Here is a 16,879-nt window from a genome sequence, read left to right as displayed (position 1 = left end):
AGGTGGACTGTATCCCTATCCCCTTCATCTTCTTCCTCATCTGATTGGTCGTCACCATTTTCAGATGGGCGGTCCTTAGCATACCCAGCCAACAGCACCTGGAGCTTTTGTGTGGTGGGATGGGACCCCATGGTTATGTTTTTCGTTTTACATAGGGACCTTACCTCCTTGAAAGGCAAGTGAAGGTAAGAGGTGAGGTCAAGCTCCAAAACCTGGTCCTCTGTCATTATGGTTATCCTCACAAACAGCTGGGTTCTTGTTAAGAGACATAGTTAGACTTCTAACCCCTCTTATCCCTAGCTAAAGTGATTTTTTATTTTTCTAAAATTCTAAAGGGACTTAACCAAGGCCCTGATAAGACTTTTAGCAATTTTGCAAAAATGCCAATTTGAAAAAATCTGAATTCTAAAGACAATTTAAGAGTTCTGTTGTTTTATCAGGTGGTATCAGAGTTAGTCCAACAAATGCAAAGTTGTATATCCCACTGCTGATCCACCAATGTAGGAAGCTGGCTCTGTATATACTATACCAAAGTGAGGTATAGTGTGTACAGATTCTGGTGGAACCCCAAAGGTAGGCAGAGGTAAAAATAGGTAGCACCTTACTCTCTATTTTTGGTAGATGTGGTCCGAGCAGTAAGGCTTTAGCAGAGGACAGTGTTAAGGATTTGTTGTACACACTCAATCAGCAAATGATTTCACACACTCAAAGACTGAACTTCAGACCAATTGTTTTGTTATTAAAAATAATATTTTAGTTATTTTATTTTGTAGAACCAAGCAAGCCTGGCACAGGTAAGCAATACATGCTTTACAGTAGTAATGTAGTTTGTAAACAGTTTGAATTGCAATTGTAAATGTACTTTGATTTGATTACAGTAGTGAATACAGTACATATACTTTGTATAGGATTTTTAGTAGAATATCATGTAAATTACTTTTCAGATCACTTTTCTTACACAGTGCAGTATACCTGGATACTGCACTGGGACATTCCCTGTAAACAGGTAAGTAAAAGCGTTTTGGTTATTTAGTTTTAAAAGATTTCTTTGATTTTCCAACTCCACACTTAGGGCCCGATTCACAAAAGTAATCTGAGACAAAATCCTAACTTTACGACTTTGGGTCGTCACAGAAGGCATTCAAGAGTACTAAAGTTAGGATTCCTAACTTTACTACTGCTAAACTGACAAAAATCCTAACTTTACGACTTTCGGTATTCACAGAAGGCATTTCGAAGTGCAAAAGTTCGGATTCCTAACTTTACTACTGCTAAACTGAGAAAAATCATAACTTTACGACTTTCTGTATTCACAAAAAACATTTAGGAGTAGTAAAGTTAGGAATCTCGGAGTGGATTTTTCATTAAATCCCACACTGGCATCAGTGTGGGTTTAATGTGCTGAGAAGTTTGATACCAAACTTCTCAGTTTTCAGTGTAGCCATTATGGTGTTGTGGAGTTCGTAATGACAAACTCCCAGCACCATATACTCTTAAGGGCAGCACTGCACTTACAATGTCTAAGAATGGACTTAGACACTGTAGCGGTACAGGGCTCATGTTTCTGTACCCTCACCACTGGTATAGTGCACCCAGCTAGAGGGGTGGCTGACCTATGCCAGGGCAGTGGGTTGTAGGCATGGCATACAGGGATGTGTGCCACGTCGACTCTTCACTTTAATCTGCACACGCAGCCTGCAAAGGCAGTGTGTGAGTGTAAAGGTACAAGACCTCTAAGGGTTGCACAATAAGTGCTGCAGCCCTTAGAGGCCTTCCCTGGTCACAGTGCCCTGGGTATCTGTGGTATCATTTACCAGGGGCTGACCTGTGGCCAGGGATGCCAATAGGGTTTTGGTTTCAATGCAGTTTTAGGGAAAGAACATAGGCCCTGGGTACCTGATCAGCAGGAGCCCAGGGCACGCTCAGTCAAAGCACATCAGCAGTTCAGCTAAAAGTGGGGGCAACCATGCAGAAAGAGGGCACTTTCTCACACAGTGCCAATTCTTTTATCACGTTTAAAGATTTTAGAGGCTGGCGAGCTTTTGTGAAGCACTGTGATTGGTTTGGTAAAACAGCTTTCCATTATCTTTGAAGGGTTGCTTGAATTGTTATTTTCGCTTATAAATGAAGATTTAATTTAAAAGAGACAGTCTGCATAAAAACTGAAATTACACTAAATGGAGTACTACTCAATAAGGTAAAATCTTCCCTTCCCTCAATAGTATTAACTGTAAAGACAATATTAGGCAATAAGGTCACTTATGCATATTCTGGAAAGAAATACAAAATACAAGATAGAGCCAATTGTGACACCACATGTTATGGTGATGGAGCAAGGACTCGTATAAAAGAGACTTGCTCGAATGCAATCTTCTCAGATAACTCGTAATTCCATAATAATTGTGTTTGTAAATACTAATAACACATAGAAAATTCGTACATTTAAGCTTAAGGGAAGCTTGCCTATGTGTCGTACTAACAAGTAACCCGAGAGTGACTAAAATGGCCGCTAACGTGGGAATCTTTACTACGCATGCGTCAACTACATCTACGTAGTAATGACATACCTATGCTTTGGAGGGAATCTTTGCAGCTGCGCAATCGCTTTCAAGATGGCCGCTTGGAACTTACATGTTAATGCGCACGCTTTTGCTGAAATTAAACCATGCAAATTTAATAAAATGCTAATGCAAAAGATTTATATAAGTAAAAGGGGTTAGAGTAGAAATAGGTGGTATACAGTGAAATCATTTTATTTTGAATTTAAAATGTCTCTTTCTGACTTCTTTATTAGTACGTATTCTGGGCCTCAAAGGATGATCGATGTCCATACCCCACGTGGTCTCCACACATGTGTATTCGTAACCCGCCAGGGACCATGACGAATGAATTTGAAACTCATCAAAGGCCATGACCTCAACATGTCCTGGGAACGGAATCATCTCCCAGACTGATGAATGAAGAAATTATTAAATTGTATAATTTTGAGCGATAAAAATGTAAACTCGGGTGGGAAATAAAGCATTGGAAAGTAAATTAAGGAGCGGGAGCACAGAACAAGGAGTTTAAAGAAAAATATTAAACTTAGCATGGTGTGATGATCATCTCCCCTTTTCCTGTCCAATCAGAGTTAGGAGTTTCATAAATTCGAAACATTTAGGGGTAGTGCATGCCATTAGAAAGGTATAATTGAGGTAGTTTAGTTAGACGAACAGAGATCGCAGACTGCAGCGACACCAGAATGCTGAGAGACCGAGATGCTGTCAGAGAATTAGAAGAATACTGAAGAAGATCCATTACCAGACTTTGAGCCAATTAATTAGAAAACCATCGCGGAAGAATCGAGGAGGCACATAATAGAAGAACATCGCAGAAGAATCGAGGAGGAAGATAGTGTCAGAGAGAGGGGTGCGACACAGGCGTCGTATCTAGAAGAAGTCATCTATCCTGTCCCTGAATCCTGTCTTGAGCCTTTGTCACCTGATCTGTCCCAGGGGACCCATTCCAATTCCTTGGCCAAGGGGTTGGTTTTCACACCATTCTCGGTAACTATAATTCTGTGTAGTATGTCATTGTACTGCTCTCTCTATTTTCTCCCTATCCAGGTTCTCTCATCATAATAACTTTGTTTACCGATTATTCTGCTTACATTTTATTGCCTTCTTTTCCTTGGAGAAAACGGTGTTCTAACTGTATTTTGGTTCTTTGGCTCACATGAATTAACTAGATAAACATTTAAAACTCTCCTGAGTCTGTGGTTATTTAAAGAAGGTTTATTCTATGTAAATTTTTACCTATACTGTTAACTAAAAGGTCCATTGACCAGAGAAAAGTACATTTGGTCAGAAAGGTTTGGTAAGAAATGATTAGATAAATTCATCTCACAGGTATTAGTACAATAAATTGACCCCAGTGGTATCTACTAGCTTATGTGAATGTGTGTGAGTTTATGGGCACAGGTGAGTATATAGTAGTTGAGTAACTGCGGTTAGTAACCCGCTGGATAAGTGGTTACCTGTAAAATGTCCCTGCACCAAGTTATATGTAGGAACAATATAAGAAAAAACATCAACATTCATTTACATGTATTCAGAAGCATCATCAGATTAAAAACAATAAGTCTCCAGTAACCAAACATTTTAATGATATCAGCCATAATATCAGCCAACTTAAATATCAAGTTCTAGAATAAGTTCAAATCAGACCAGACCGGAACAACAATAAACATTTATTACAGAGAGCAATGCATTGGATAAGACTCCTTAGTAGCCATCAACTTAAATGACACAATCAATGAATTGAACTAAATTGATTTCTTTAACAATCGCCATGTATGATTCTATTTTCAATTTGATTGCTTTTGTCACTGTCACCTTTTCCCATACGGTAAGCAATTTGACAAATTAGGTTCACTGGCTAGCACTCCATTCAAAGTAGACTTGGGCTGCTCCTGTCTAAAATGATGACTGCATTGGTTCGTTTGCCATTCAGCATTTCAGCTCTGCACCACTTACGCATCACTTTAAGGCCTGCTACAAACTTTTAATTATATATTCATCAAGTGCAAGGACATTGCACCACCACAAACTTCAACTTGTCTTTTGACGCATTCTACGCTTCTGCTAGCCTGCTTGGAACCACTACGCACTGGTCCTATGTCAAAAACACCAGAGTGATACTACTTGTCAATATTCACAAAGGTAAATTTAGACCAAAAGTCTAACTTTACTACTTTTCGATATTCACAAAGGTACATTTAGACCAAAAGTCTAACTTTACAAATTTTTGGTATTCACAAAGGTAAGTTACAACTAGTAAAGTTAGACTTTTCGTCTAAGTTTACCTTTGTGAATACCGAAAAGCAGTTAAGTTAGACTTTTGGTCTAAGTTTACCGTTGTGAATATTGAAAAGTAGTGAACTTACACATAAGTGTAAGTTTACCTTTGAGACTCGGGCCCACTGTCTTTCCCTCCAATACCTTTAGTTATAAAGTCACCAGGGCCTTTGGTTGCAGTCCAATTACATTTACTGATGCCAGTGTACTGCTAAACTCTTCTAATCCAGAAAGGTATGCAGGAAATATACACTGCAAGCTCCCAGTTGTAATGTGCCTTCGGATACATTTTATGAAAAATCGGGCGCTGAAATCTCATGTGCATCCTGTTTCGTGTAAAATATGTATAAACATAAAAACAATGTAATCTCGTTCTGCCTAAAAACATCCGACCCAGAATAAGGAAACACCATCACTCTTTCTAAGCTAACTCGCTCTTGTCTTTGAGCAGCAGCCCCTACTACTCCTTCATTCAGTCAACTACATTTTTAAATAACTCAGCGATGACGTGGGAAACACTAAAGAATTGGCTTCCATTCCCTTTAATTATTAGAACAAATAAACGCTCATTGGCACCTACGATGGAAAATAACAAGTGGTGAGTATTTTTTATTTAACTTTCTGCACACCACCGCCTTCACCTGTTGCCAAAGGAGAAGGAACTTCCTGCTCGTGATGCACTTTGGTCTGTTGCATCATGTAGCACGGCTGCCAAATTTATAATGTACAATAGCTCTTGTTAAGACAGCTGTACGCAGGGCCGGATTGGTAACCCAAAGCAACCCTTGCAAATTTGACAGACCAGCCCCCCTGCTGCATTTGTTACTGTGGCCAATATAGCAGCACTGCTGAAAAACCGGCCCCCAGTAACAACAAGCATTTACAATGCAATGGTCTCGGCATTGTTAAAGTTAGAGCTATTGGCATTGCTCATGACATTATTTTTGTTTGTTTTTGTTTTTAAAACATTTAAAGAAACGGCACTGTTATTTACAATGTCAATAGCTTAATCTCTCTCAAATGCGAGACCTATTGCATTTGCAGCCACACACACAAAGCCACCCACACACACAGAGCCACCCACACAGAGCCAACAACACAGAGCTATTCACATAGAGCCACCTGCACATAAATAGAGCCACCCACACAGAGCCACCTACACACATACAGAGTTACCCACACACAGACAGAGCCACCCATGCATAGAGCCACCTACAAAAAAAGCCACCCACACAGAGGCACACACATACATATACACACACACACATAGAGCCTACCACACACACACACAGATCTTAGAGTGGCTGTTGGGGAAATCAGGGACTAAAGACGTGAAAGACTAAATACCGCTCACCTGGGCCGGTATCCTGCAACACTCGCTCCAGCTGCGGGAAGGTAAATTCGGGCAGCTCCAGCAGCGTCCTGTACCGCTCCAGGAATGAGCAGACCACCGCGAAATCCTGCAAGGAGCCCAGGCAGGTGTCTTCTTCCACGGGCGCCTGCGTCTCCGCCGCTGCCTCCGCGGCCGCCATCATGGACCTGCTGGGGAAGGAGGGAGGCGACCAGGCTCGAGCCTCCGGAGGAGCCCGTCGCGATCCCACAATGCACCGAAAGAGGCAGCAAAAGCAGCACCGGATGCGGTGACGCACCTCCCCGACTGCCCTCTCGTTCTCCCTCCCCCCTTCCCCCGGGAGCGTTCTAGTCTGGCCTCGTGTGACACGAAATGAAAACAAAAGAGCATAGAGATCTAGTGGTTTGAGAGCGGAGATCGAGTGGAAATAGACAACGGACGACAAGCTGAAGATTTCGTTCGTTGGTCTACAAGGTAGCCATCTTGGGAATAAAGCGGGGGTCCAGAAACGAGTCAGTCAAGAAAAAATAATTATTTAAAAACTAATTTTGGGAACAAATCCAATTCCAAGAGACTGACATATTTTAAATGTTTATACAAAAGCTCGCAAAAGCATTTTTATAAGATATTGTACCTTTTAAACGCTACTCTGTTTTATATGAGCTGAAAGCTTAGATGCTTACACACACACACACACACCCTGCCCAAGTCAACTGCTGAGAGGCGATCCTAACCCCCTGCCCTGTGATGTAGGTTGCTTGCCACGTACATTGTTGTATTTTTTTTTTTTTGCTGTTCTTTTTAATATAGCGCGAACTCAACCCGCAGATATCAGGGCGCTCTATGTGATCACCAGTTGCCTTGCAGACACATGTATTTTTAGGCACGGACCGATTTGTCCAGCTTCACAGGATGTTGAGCCTCGCACGAGACACCGACCCAGTTCCTCAGCTTCAAAGTCGGCCGCTCTAGCCGATAAAGCCTCTATTCAAAGCCTCTGCTAGTGACGCTAGAAACTATTGCTTCTGAGAGGAATGAACAATAACAGAACATCTGACATGCCTGTTGTGACATGGGAGCTTCGTGAAAACCTGAACCAATGTTGCGACAGTAACGCTCACTACAGTGATGGGAATTCCGTGCGTCTTATTACTCTGGCTTGTGTAAGCAAAGACGGTAAAACAACAGTCCTCCTTAATGCGTAAGTAGCGTAAACCTCATTTGCTGGCACTAGACAGAAAACTCCAGTGATTAACGAAGAGACACAGCTTTAAACCCCAACTCATCCCTACGGTTTAGTCTGAGAAGACTTTGCAGCGCAGCAGCGCTAATCCGGGTTTCAAGGCTCTTAGCTCTGACTCCACCAGCAACCCCACGCTAGAGCACTCAAACCTATACATTATTTCTTTCCTCGCAAGGGTGGACTGCTGGCCCGTAAAAACGAGAGGACGAGCACACCACTGCCTTTCTCCAAGGTGAAGCAGAAATGCCTCGTAGAAAGGCAGCGGCGGTTTCGGATTCGGGGGCGTGTTTTTCTTTTTCTCTCCTCTTGCCATTGGCTGGAGGAGAGAAAAACACGCCCAGCGAAAAGTATCGAAAAAAAACGCCCCCGAATCCGAAAAGGACGGGGCCTGTTTTGCGAGACAAACCTCTTCTCCAATGGCTGGCCAGCATTTAAGAGGCCAGCCAATGGAGAAGAGGAGAGAAGAGGGGCGGGTTCAAGCCCCTCTTCTCCAAGTCATTAAATCTCGCGAGCGAGACTGCGCAAGCGCAGCCTTCGCTAGCCGAGACCTAAAAACAACCCCCACCGCTTCAAATTTGGCCCGCCCTTCCAGCCTCCCGGAAAAACGCCCGATGCCCGCTGCGGTTAGGTTGTATACTTGCCTCAGATCTCGGACCTTATTTAGAGCTGGCCAGTAATGGGAAGTTCTTTGATTTCTGGGAGAATTGCTCGATGCAATGACCATCACTGAGAAAATTCCAAAGGTGGGTTCTCCCACCCAAATCTGAAACAAGCCTTTAGCCGCCATTGATCCATTTTTTTTTCCTTTCGGTATGATGTCATTGCCTTTGGAGTGCCCATGTTTCACATTTAGAAGATCAGAATCACATATTTCTTAGCATCCAATAGTATCATGAGATGCCTGGAATTGTGAATCCATCTCGGTGCACCTGACTGCCCTAATGGGAGACAAAGGAACATGTGCTATGTTACCATATATTTATGGTGCACTGCTGCAGAATCTTTCTTCCACACCTTTCGGGCTGCCTTAACAGCATTATAGGTCCCCGGGTAAAGCAGTGCACTGGGCCTTGCCTGCACAACCGCTCACAGAAATAAAAATGTTTAACGGAAAATTAGTGTTTAATTCTGGTCTGCAGGGGCCTTATGCTCATGAGGCCCCCAGGCAACTGCCCAGAGTACCCATGCGTTAAGACGGCGCTAGTACCTTTTTCAATTTTTACAAAGCTGGTAATTCCCTCCTTAACTAAATTTTTAATAACCATTCACAGCAATATACAAGCTGAGTTATCTTTCCATAGAACTTATTACAAAATAGGTGAAATTGAATTAACTCAATTTCACCTTTCTTGTTAATGTTAATTTTGATCTGCCTAATAGTGGTTTGGTTTTTTGTGCTCCCGGATTTGCAGGGTGTGGGTGCAGGCAAGTCCCATGCCACTTTTTGTTCCAATGGGGAAGTAAACAATGCTTTCCCCTGCTAAAAAAAAACTTGGCCTCCCTTTGGCCACTCCCCTCACACCCTTTCCTTGGCCATAAGCCACACACCAGCCCTACATACATTTACCGCCTGCTGAGATCAAGTGGCAAACTAAGCCCCACATGGTGATTCCTCATTCCATGGAGTTTTACTCATAACTGCAAGATAGTAGGGCAACCTTCCTTCACGGAAATGGTAAAATTGCTGCGATTTTACTGTGTGATAAAATTACCCCGCGTATCCTGAAACTCTTAATTAGGGCCAAATAAGGTAGTGATACTCTCCATTAGACCAACAAAACATATAAAACAAATGAGCTTTTGTGTTCACCTAGAGAACACATTAAAGAGCTAGCTCTTCCTGGAAAGGATCAAAAATTAATTCTTCTAATATTCTGTTTTTTTGAGTGAGGAGATGCAGAGAGCTGTGATCCTGTCAAATGTTGGGTGAAGAAGTGTTTAATTTGTGGCAGTGGTTGTAGGAGGAGGACACCAGCACTCCGTTTTGGCCTCCAACTGGAACTCGTTTTTAGGTCTCGGCTAGCGAAGGCTGCGCTTGTTAGGTCTCGGCTAGCGAAGGCTGCGCTTGCGCAGTCTCGCTCGCGAGATTTAACGTTTTTTAGTACGGGGCTTGAACCCGCCCCTCTTCTCCATTGGCTGGCTTCTCAAACGGAGGCCAGCCATTGGAGAAGAGGGGCGTCTGTCCGTTTAAGCCCCGTCTTTTTCGGATTCGGGGGCGTGTTTTTTACTTTCTTTCTCTCCTCTGGAATGTAAACATTCCAGCCAATGGGAAGAGGAGAGAAAGAAAAACACGCCCCCCAATCCGAAAATGCCGCTGCGTTTCTCCGAGGCATTTCTGCTTGACCTCGGAGAAAGACGGTGGTGTTCATGGCTCTGATGGCGTGATTCTGCAAGCGATTCCACTTGATTCGCAGCTGACTCAGCAATATCCCGTTGTATAGCTTCCATGACTGCCTCTGCCATGGTGCTCTCCGGCGTAGCGATGAGCAGGTCCGTAGCTTTCCCCTAGTTAATCAGCTTCAAAGCTGGTCTCCCTACTTGCGGGACATCTTTTTCCCCCCTGAACGCGTTGTCAGCTTGTTTTTAAATTTGCTCCTTGGGCTCTTACAGTAAGTAAAGCGGGGTCCTGGCTCGGCTCGTCCAATTTCCTATACATTATCAGACTCATATACCTCTACCAGAGCCAGTACCTTCTACTGGTACTTATGCGAAAAACGCCGCTCAGCAAACTCGCGTAATCCCAATTGCCAGCCAATGGAAAGGGCTAAACCATAATTCCTCATTCATTTCGTCCGATAGCTCAAAAGGCATGACACCTACCTATCTTTCTCGATGTTCCATTATCTTTGCAGCTAACAACAAGGTTATGAAAAACAAGGTCCAATCTAAATAAAGCCCTTGTTTGTAACATAACGGCAGACGCTGTTTTAAAAAAGAACAGTTCGAGCAACATATAAATAATATTTGTAAAATATCGTCCTTGTCCCTGTTTACAATCATTAAAATGAGTATAGTTAAAATATTGAATTTATATATAGAACTAAAGTTATTCGGGCTTTTTTTAAGGGCGTATCTTTTTCGAGATATTCTGAGAAGCTCTCTTTGCATAAACCTTAGCCTTTCCACTATGTCGTACGTATTAAGACTGAAATAGAAACAAAAGAAAGACCGGAAGGTGTACTGGTTAAATGTCGCCGCCATCTTGGGTGAAAGAGACGAGCGCGCTAACATTTCTCACTCGTTTAACACATTAAAAAAAAGTAGTTGGTATTTTTCTTTAGAAACAGATTTGCACCTTTGCAATATATTTTAAATATGACTGTATAATTGTATGGCTTTAGAAAACGGGATAACCTTATACTTATAAAAATTATCTCCAGAGTGCCCCCTTTGTCATCTTTCTCTATTTGTTTTATTTTTTTAAATATATTTGCAGATTTATTTTTTCTTTGCTTTAAGTTGCATTTGCGGGACATTGCTGCTTCGGAAAGAAGTTGCCACGCAGCGGAACCCACGCTAAAGTCCAGTCGGGCTCGCAGGCTGCCATACACAGCAGGAAACTGTCTGTTTGGGCAGGAAGTACGTGCTGGCCCGGCTCCATGCTCGTTCTTTTTGGTATTTAGCGGCGCTGAGGATGGATGTCCAGGTATCTGAATACAGGGCTAGACTGCAGCAGCAGGTGAGCCACCGCCCCTCTCCCATGCTGTGGCTACTGATCATGCATGTGTATTGCCTACTACAGTAAAGATTACAGACCCTAAAGCAGGGTCAGCTACATATGGTGTCACATAATCACTGCCAGATACCTTCTATCACTGACACTGTTTATAAACATTCATAAAGTGTATTTTATTTATTTACAATGTTTATTTATAGTGCCTCTTCACCAACTGATATTGAAGCGATTTACATATGCGTCATTTGTTTATACATTATCATGCAGATCAAACGAAATGTAATCAGTGGAGGGATGGGGGTGGTTTAAAGAGGAGGATGAAGGGGTATAGTGTTTAGGAGTTACCAGAGGATAAATTAGTGTGATATTATCTATCGCTGAAAAGATTACACTGTAGCTGTGGGTCAATAATCTCATGTTTGAGAAGGAGAAATCTTGTTTTAGGATCATAGACAATACATAGCTTCTGTTTTTTCCCAGAATAAGAGCGCATTTGAGAGTGATTAAGCTATTGACATTGTAAATAACAATGCCGTTTCTTTAAATGTTTTAAAAACAAAAACATAAACAAAAATAATGTCATGAGCAATGCCAATAGCTCTAACTTTAACAATGCCGAGACAATTGCATTGTAAATGCTTGTTCATCATCAGACTATGACTCAAAGCAACAGAGAAAGGCAGAAAAGGGAAAAAGAAGGAGGATGAGATAAAGAGGAATACACGGACAAAGGGAAAAAAGATGAATAAGAACCTGCAAGAGTAAGCTTAAGAGACAAGAAGTCTTTGGTGGTGAGGCATGAGATGGGTCAAGAGTAGGCAGCCTTAGTACCTGGCAGCCTCGGCATTTAGTAGTGCAGCAAGCTGGTTCCTAAGAAGAACTTTGGGCCTATATATTTATCTATTTTTAATCAAAAAACGTTCTGCCTGTCCTCTCAACTGGGAGATAGCAGACACTATCTTGCGTTGTATCGTGGAACTGAGAGCATAGAAGCAAACTCCTCATGGTGAGAGTGACAAAGGATGTGACAGAATTAGGCAGGAGGGTATAAAGCTCTATGACGTTGCCAGTGCTGGCGGCATCATAGTGCTTTTTTTGTTACTGCGGGTCGCTCCACACCGACCTCAACAGCCTGAGGGGAATGCAACAAGAGGTTCTGCAGGAGTGTTGGAGGGGACAGCAGGAGGAGGGTTGGGGTGGCAAGTAACACAAGGGTCTCCTGGAGACGGGCCGGAGGGGGGCATCAAGACTACAGACAGCATGGCTGATTATTTGCAGTTGTAATCCTAATTCATTATACTTGATATACCGCTGTACTGCAAAATGTCATTATGTATATTTGATCATATACCTGTTTACAATTTGGTTAACTTACTGTACCACAAGAGCTTCTACACAGACTTTTGTGTTATGGATCAGCTGTGAATTTTATATGTCATAAACCTTTGAAAAACTCAATAAAATTGTGTTTCAAAATCAAGACTACAGACAGCAGCGGATGAGGAACGGGCAAGCAATGATGTGAAGAGGGAAGAGTAGGAGACAGTCTGAAAAGACATAAACTCCTGTGGAGTGCTGAAAAGTAAAATAAAAAAGAAAGTACCTGCGAAAGTGCATGACCAGTGGAATTACACCAGGCACTGAAAGGAAGCATCTGTGGGATGATATGCTCAAATAAGTAACAAACAAAAATTATATTGTTAGGTCTTACCTGTACAGTTAAATTCGTCTTCTCCATTAATACAGTCAAACTCTTCATTACAGAGATACCTCTTGTGAATACACGTGTCTGAATGACAGTGGAAAGCATTTTCACCGCATTCTAGTAAAAAAATGAAATATTTATTTTCAATTGAATGCACTTTGGTAATTTAATTTATACCAATTTAATACTATATATTACATCATAGTATAGTTGGAAATATAGTCACATTTCAGGAGACTAGCCATACATTTGGAAAACAGGCTTAGTCGATTGTTTTGTAGGTTGGCCTAATGTTCAAAAGCATGCACAAGGAATATGCTACTTACCAGTATGCATCTGTTCTTGGCATGTAGAGCTGCAGAGTTGTACACTTAGCATAGGTCGCCATCTGGTGTTGGGCCCGGATGTTTGCAGTTTGTTTTTCTTCTTGGACAGTCTTTGGAAGTCACGAGTTTGGTGACTCCTCCTTCGGTCCGTACTGCGCATGGGCTTCGGCTCCATCCTCAGATTGTTTTTCGCCAACAGGGAAATGATGGAGCGTAGTAATAACAGTGAGAAACCCATGTGTTGTATCTAAATAAGATGTACTGGAACGGATACAGGTAGCCGGGGAGGCGGGTGAGCGTGTACAACTCTGCAGCTCTACATGCCAAGAACAGATGCATACTGGTAAGTAGCATATTCCGTTCGAGGCATATGAGCTGCAGATTGTACACTTAGCATAGATTATATAGCAGTACCCAACCTTAGCGGCGACCACCGGTATCCGTTGCAGCTGTTTGAAAAAGTGTCTTTAGTACAGCCTGGCCCACCCTAGCTTGCTGCTTGGAATGCACATCTACACAGTAGTGTTTTGTGAAGGTGTGCGGTGTAGACCATGTGGCTGCCTTGCAGATGTCATCTAAGGGTATATTCCCTAGAAAAGCCATAGAAGCCCCTAACTTTCTTGTAGAGTGGGCTTTAGGAGGAACAGATAATGTTCTCTTTGCCTTTTGATAGCAAATTTGTATGCATTTTACAATCCACCTAGCTATCCCTGATTTTGAAATGGGGTTGCCTTTATGTGGTGGAGAGAAGGAAACGAACAATTGTTTAGTCTTCCTGAAGGGTTGCGTTCTTTGTATGTAGTATAGTAACGCCCTTTTTACATCAAGTGTGTGTAAGGCCCTTTCTGCAACAGATTGGGGTTGCGAGAAGAAGACAGGTAATTCCACTGATTGATTGAGGTGGAAGGGGGAAATGACTTTGGGCAGAAACTTCGGATTTGTGCGAAGTATGACCTTGCTGTGATGCATTTGTATGTAGGGTTCCTGTATGGTGAACGCTTGTATTTCACCAACCCTTCTAAGGGAAGTGATAGCTACAAGGAAAGCTGTTTTCCAGGTGAGAAACTGTAGCTCACATTTGTGCATTGGTTCGAAGGGCGGACCCATTAGTCGTGTAAGAACTAAATTTAGATTCCATACAGGGGAAGGTGGTGCCCTGGGAGGAATTACTCGTTTAAGGCCTTCCATGAAGGCTTTAATAGCGGGCACTCTGAAGAGTGATAAATGCTGCCTGTTTTGTAGATAAGCAGCGATCGCTGCTAGGTGTAGGCGTATGGATGAATATGCCAGGTTACACCTGTGAAGATGGAGCAGATAGCCTATGATGTGCTGTATGGATGCATCTAGAGGGTTGATTGTATTGTTACGGCAGTAAATTACAAATCTTTTCCACTTTGCGGCATAGCATGCTCTAGTGGTAGGACGTCTGGCTTCCATGATGATGTTCATACAATCAGGGGGAAGGTTAAGGTATCCGAATTCTAGGATTTCAGGAGCCAGATCGCCAGGTTGAGCTGAGCTGGGTCCGGGTGCCTGATTTCTCCATGGTTCTGGGTTAGGAGGCATGGGGATAGATGCAGTTTTTGATGTGGTACCACTGACAGTTGTAGTAGCGTGGTGTACCACGGCTGCCTGGCCCACGTCGGAGCTACCAGAATGAGTGTGAGGGAGTGCTGTTGTAGCTTCCTGACCACTAATGGAATTAGTGGGAGAGGTGGAAAGGCGTATGCAAATCTGCCTGACCAGTTCATCCATATCGCATTGCCCTTGGACAATGGGTGTGGGTATCTGGCGGCGAAGCTTGGGCATTTTTTGTTTTCGTGGGTGGCGAAGAGGTCTATGTGAGGATGCCCCCACTGTTGGAAGAATGGGTGAAGAACTTGTGGATGCAGTTCCCATTCGTGTATTTGTTGCGTTTGTCTGCTGAGCAGATCTGCCATGGTGTTTTGTACGCCTGGAACGTGCTGTGCCAGGAGAAAGATGTTTTGAGGAATTGCCCATCTCCATATGCTCTGGGCTAAGCGGGAGAGCTGGGGAGAGTGTGTCCCCCCCTGTTTTTGGATATAATACATTGCAGTCATATTGTCTGTGCGAATGAGGACTGCTTTGCCCGAAATCTGTTTTTGGAAAGATTTTAGGGCTAGAAAGATCGCCAAGAGCTCCAGATGGTTGATGTGGAGCGATTTTTGCTGTGGCGTCCATAGACCTTGCATGGTGAGGTGTAGAAGGTGCGCTCGCCAGCCGGAGAGCGATGCGTCCGCTGTTAGAGTCACTTGAGGAACCGGGTCCAGGAACGGCCGCCCTTTGGAAAGGTTTGTGGTGTTCCACCACTGCAGAGAGTGATGTGTGCGGCCGTCCACCAACACCAGATCCGTCAGCTGACCCTGGGCCTGGTTCCACTGTTGTGCTAGGCACTCTTGAAGTGGACGCATGTGGAGTCTTGCATGGGGCACTATGAAAATGCAAGACGCCATCATTCCTATGAGCTTCATAAACACTCTTGCTGGAAGAGAGTGCTGAGGAAGGAATGTTTTGCGTAAGGCTTGAATGCTTGTGATTCTGGCTGAGTTTGGATAGGCAATACCCTTGGAGGTGTCTATAGTGGCCCCGAGGTATTGCTTTGTGTGAGATGGTATGAGGTGGGACTTTTGGTAGTTCACCGTGAAGCCTAGCTGGTGGAGCAGTTGGATGGTGCTGTTTGTATGCTGCACACATTGGTCGTAGGACGCGGCTTTTATCAGCCAGTCGTCTAGGTAAGGGAAGACGTGAATATGTTGACGTCTGAGGTGTGCTGCTACTACTGCTAGGCATTTGGTAAACACCCGTGGTGCGGTGGTGACCCCGAAGGGGAGAACCGTGAATTGGTAATGTTGCCCGTCCACCACGAACCTGAGGTATTTCCTGTGAGAGGGGTGTATTGGAATGTGAAAGTATGCGTCTTTCAGATCCAAGGTTGTGAGAAAGTCTCCCTGGCAGAGGAGTGGGAGGACTTGTTGTAGAGTGACCATGTGAAAATGGTCTGAGTGTATGTAGGCATTTAGAGGCCGGAGGTCCAGAATGGGTCTGAGGGTCTCGTCTCTCTTTGGTATTAAGAAATATAGAGAGTAGACCCCTAGATTTCGTTGGTTGACGGGGACCTGCTCTATAGCATGTTTTTGCAGGAGTGAAAGTACCTCTTGTTTGAGCAGTGTGGAATGTTCTTGAGACATTGGACGGTGCCTTGGTGGGATATTGGGTGGGGTAGATGTTAGCTCTAGACAGTACCCTGACCGAATAATTTGGGTCACCCATTTGTCCGATGTTATGGACTCCCATACGTGGATAAAGTTTTGTAGTCTGCCCCCGACCGGAGTGGAATGGTCTGGGGGGAGCGGAGGGGAGTCATTGTGCGGGGGGGGTGGCAGAACGGGTGTTGTTGGTTTTGCCCCTGCCCTTATTGTTGTTACCCCTGTAACCACCTCTCTGATTGCCCTTTGAAAAGGTATTTTGAGGAGGGGACTTGTAGGAGGTAGAGGCGTTATCGGTGGAGGAGCCTCTACCTGTGCCACGAAAGGACGAGCGTCGAAAGGAACGTTTGGAGGCTTGTGTTTGGAGTGCCCCCATAGACTTTGCTGTGTCTGTGTCTTTCTTCATCTTTTCGAGCGCTTCGTCTACGTTTGGCCCAAAGAGTGTTTCCTGGTCAAAGGGGTGATTGAGTATGGATGCCTGGACTTCAGGTTTGAACCCTGAGATCCTGAGCCAGG

At 43.7% G+C, this 16,879-nt stretch overlaps 1 protein-coding gene across 2 annotated transcripts in view; it reads right to left on the bottom strand.

Moving 5' to 3' along the window:
* CFI (complement factor I) overlaps nt 1–16,879 on the bottom strand; it is a 181,567-nt gene that overhangs the window by 48,306 nt on the left and 116,382 nt on the right. For both annotated transcript variants that reach the window (XM_085641367.1, XM_085641368.1), the window contains one exon: nt 12,817–12,927. In XM_085641367.1, coding sequence (XP_085497493.1) covers nt 12,817–12,927 — 111 coding nt within the window. The remainder of the gene's footprint in view (nt 1–12,816; nt 12,928–16,879) is intronic.

Source organism: Triturus cristatus, chromosome 2_2 (assembly GCF_964204655.1).
Source record: "Triturus cristatus chromosome 2_2, aTriCri1.1, whole genome shotgun sequence".
NCBI lineage: Eukaryota > Metazoa > Chordata > Amphibia > Caudata > Salamandridae > Triturus > Triturus cristatus.
Note: the sequence above shows the minus strand (reverse complement) of the source record. Positions and strands in the feature narration are given on the sequence as shown.